Genomic DNA, 2,857 nt, shown 5'->3' with positions numbered 1-2,857 from the left:
TGCATTTTGTTTATTCTTCTGTGCTTGCAAAAAAAAAAGAGATTTGTCCTCCTGTCTGTGAAATTCCAGGTGTTTTTAGAAACTAGGCCCAGTCCAGAAGAATTAAACCTGTACATTTGTCTTACAGACAGATGTTACTAGAGCCCGACCAATGTATTGGCCTGATATCAGTCTATCACAGCAATAGCGGTCTATATCACTATCAGCGTATATGTTGTCCAGTATGCTGATGATGCAGCTTGTTTATATTTTTAGCTTTATAGGCAGCATTTATGTATTCTTGATCATAACTTTACACACACTCATACTAGTGAACTTACTGTTTCAGTGCCCTGATGTCATCTTGGTAAATTAAGTTCACTGTTAAAGCTAGTAGAAAGAGTTTTTAACTGGTTATGAAGCATCCTCAATTTAATGATCTGCATAAGTAAACTAGGATCATTTTCTCTGTAAATCACATATTTACCAAGCCTGTGCTTACATTTCCCCAGAGAAAGTTAGAGTGGATCATACACTAGCTAATCAGAATGAAGTGGGAGGAGATTTTTAATTACATTTTTTCACCATCACTGTTGTCCACAAGGATTTCCAAAATCAACACAATATGAACATTCTTTGTAGTAGCTTTAAATGTTAAAATACCCTGCCTCCATTACACATCTTAGTCTCAAGTATTTGAAAAACCACATATGAGTGTGTGTTTATGGATATATTCTATATATTATGTATAAGCAATATTGGCCAATATGTGAATATCATAATATTTTTACTCTCTAATATTGGCATTGTCAGGCTCTAGATATTAAACCAACTTATCATAAGTTCAAGTCATTGGGTCACTAAATGGCAGAGCTCCACCCATGAAGAAAGCACTGAGCAAAAGTTCTGAACTTTATAAAAAAAGGTGGTATAATGTGTGATGCAGCTCTGGAGACACCAGCGTAAGAAACAGAATAAAAACAGCTTATATTGAATGAACACCTCTGTTCTTATAATGAAATGTTTTACCTTCAACAAAAGTCCCATCACACTTACACAAACATTTCTCTCAGGAGAACTATCTCAGATCTAATACACATTTCCCACTAAATGTCACCTCTTTAACACATTTTGTCAAAATCACTTGCTTTTCCATCACACTACAAACATTGCTCAGTCTCTTCCTGCTGTACCGGCTACGCTCCTGTAAAAGTGGGCAACAAAAACCGGGTCGCGTTCTTCCAGCATGTGCAGGAAATGATTCCTCTCCTCTTCTCCCCAAGACTCGAACCACTGGGTCCACAGGCGCAGCTGGCATTCAAAGATGTTTGGTAATCTGTCTTTAACCTTATTAGGGGGAAAAGAAAAAGAGAAAGCAACTCTTAAATGTTGAAAATGTTGAGACTGTAAACATCATTCTCTCATAGGGCTGCAATTTATGATTGAATTGTCAATTAATTGGTCATGCTTTTCTTGATTAATTGATTTGTTGTTTGGCAACTAATATATCATTATATTCATTATATATTTTTGACAACTGCTCAATTAATCGTTGCAGCTTTACTCTCTGGGCTGTCTGTAAAAGGGAAAATTTGGCACTTTTCATGTAGATGTCCAGTCCATGCTGACAGTGAATGCAGCAAGAAACTGAATATACTGAAGCAATAAATTCCTTAATTTGTACTATACTGATAGAGAAAGCTGAGTTCCAGTTGCTGCAAAATCTTGTTCTTTCTACATCCAGTGATGTCACTGGATGTAAGAAAGAACTATCTCAGCTTGGGATTCAAGTCTCCACTTCTGGGGTGCCAGAGGGTGTGCAGTGAGCATTTTTTTTGTCTCCTAATGCTATGGTTTGATGAACAGAGCAATGGCTGTATTGTGTCAGAAGCATCAGACGCTTGCTCACAAGGCATCCTGGTACATGCAGACACTGGTGCATAGCTCCATGAGCAGAAGAATTAGATTTTTTTTGGTAAATATAGCAGGCACGGAGGAATTAATCCCTTCAACTGACTACATTCATCTTCAACAATGATTGGACTTCCACATGAAAAGTGCCTAATGCCACCTTAGAGAAGTGGCTTTGCATAAAGTACCTGAAGAGTGCTCAGTGAGTCTAGGAGGGTGCACACTTTCCCAGGGACAGCTTTCCCCAGCAGATCCTGTAAGAAACGCTCCCTCTGAGCGGCAGTCCAGCCCTGGAACCAGCTCAGGACGCATCGCTGCTCCTGGAGGCTTACATAGGAGATGGGCTCCGGGTCTCTCACCTGACCTGCGCTCGGAGAAGAGCAGGACAGCTTCTCCAGGCTGGGAGGGCTGACAACACCATGTGGAGCCGATGGAAAGTCTCCCGGACTGGGAGTGGAGCACCCGGTCCAATGTTGTGTTGTCACCGTCGGTGATCCCTCTGTAGGACTTCTGAGCCTGGAGTTGAAAGTGCTACACAGGGTGTCTGTGAGTCTGTGGCTGTCAGTGGGCTGCTGTTGCTGCTGCTGATTAAAGCCTTGACTGACATGATTGAACCACGACATCTTTGGAAACACAGGCTTGTTTCAGCCTGACAAAAGCAGGCTATCCCTCTGTTATAAGTTAATCAGCAATGCCAGCTGCTGAGAGAGACTCCTCCGGTCTTGTTAACATGTAGCTTAGCTTATATTTGAGCAACACTACCGTCGGTGTCAGTATTCAAAACCAGCGTCACAATTTACTGCTCTTAACATAAATGCTTGTGAGAAATATCCATCATATTTCTTTAAATTACCTAATTGTCGGCATATTTTGAGTGCAGTAATGTTGAACGAGAGCCGCGCTAATCTTTCTAACAAATACAGGAAGAGTATACAGCTAGTCTAAGTAGATTCGAGTCTAAAGGGAA

General features: G+C 40.7%; 1 protein-coding gene across 1 annotated transcript; it reads right to left on the bottom strand.

Annotated features, from left to right (window-relative positions):
* Positions 1 to 528: 528 nt before the first annotated feature.
* On the bottom strand, positions 529 to 2,851 carry c12h14orf119 (chromosome 12 C14orf119 homolog). Its single transcript, XM_084731857.1, has 2 exons — positions 2,079 to 2,851; positions 529 to 1,326 (listed from the first exon to the last, which is right to left on the bottom strand). The coding sequence occupies exons 1-2, from the start codon at positions 2,511 to 2,513 to the stop codon at positions 1,153 to 1,155; spliced, it is 609 nt and encodes a 202-aa protein (XP_084587983.1). The 5' UTR covers positions 2,514 to 2,851; the 3' UTR covers positions 529 to 1,152.
* Between the last annotated feature and the right edge of the window lie 6 nt (positions 2,852 to 2,857).

Source organism: Lutjanus erythropterus, chromosome 12 (genome assembly GCF_056507025.1).
Source record: "Lutjanus erythropterus isolate fLutEry1 chromosome 12, fLutEry1.hap2, whole genome shotgun sequence".
In the NCBI taxonomy this organism is placed as follows: domain Eukaryota; kingdom Metazoa; phylum Chordata; class Actinopteri; order Lutjaniformes; family Lutjanidae; genus Lutjanus; species Lutjanus erythropterus.
Note: the sequence above shows the minus strand (reverse complement) of the source record. Positions and strands in the feature narration are given on the sequence as shown.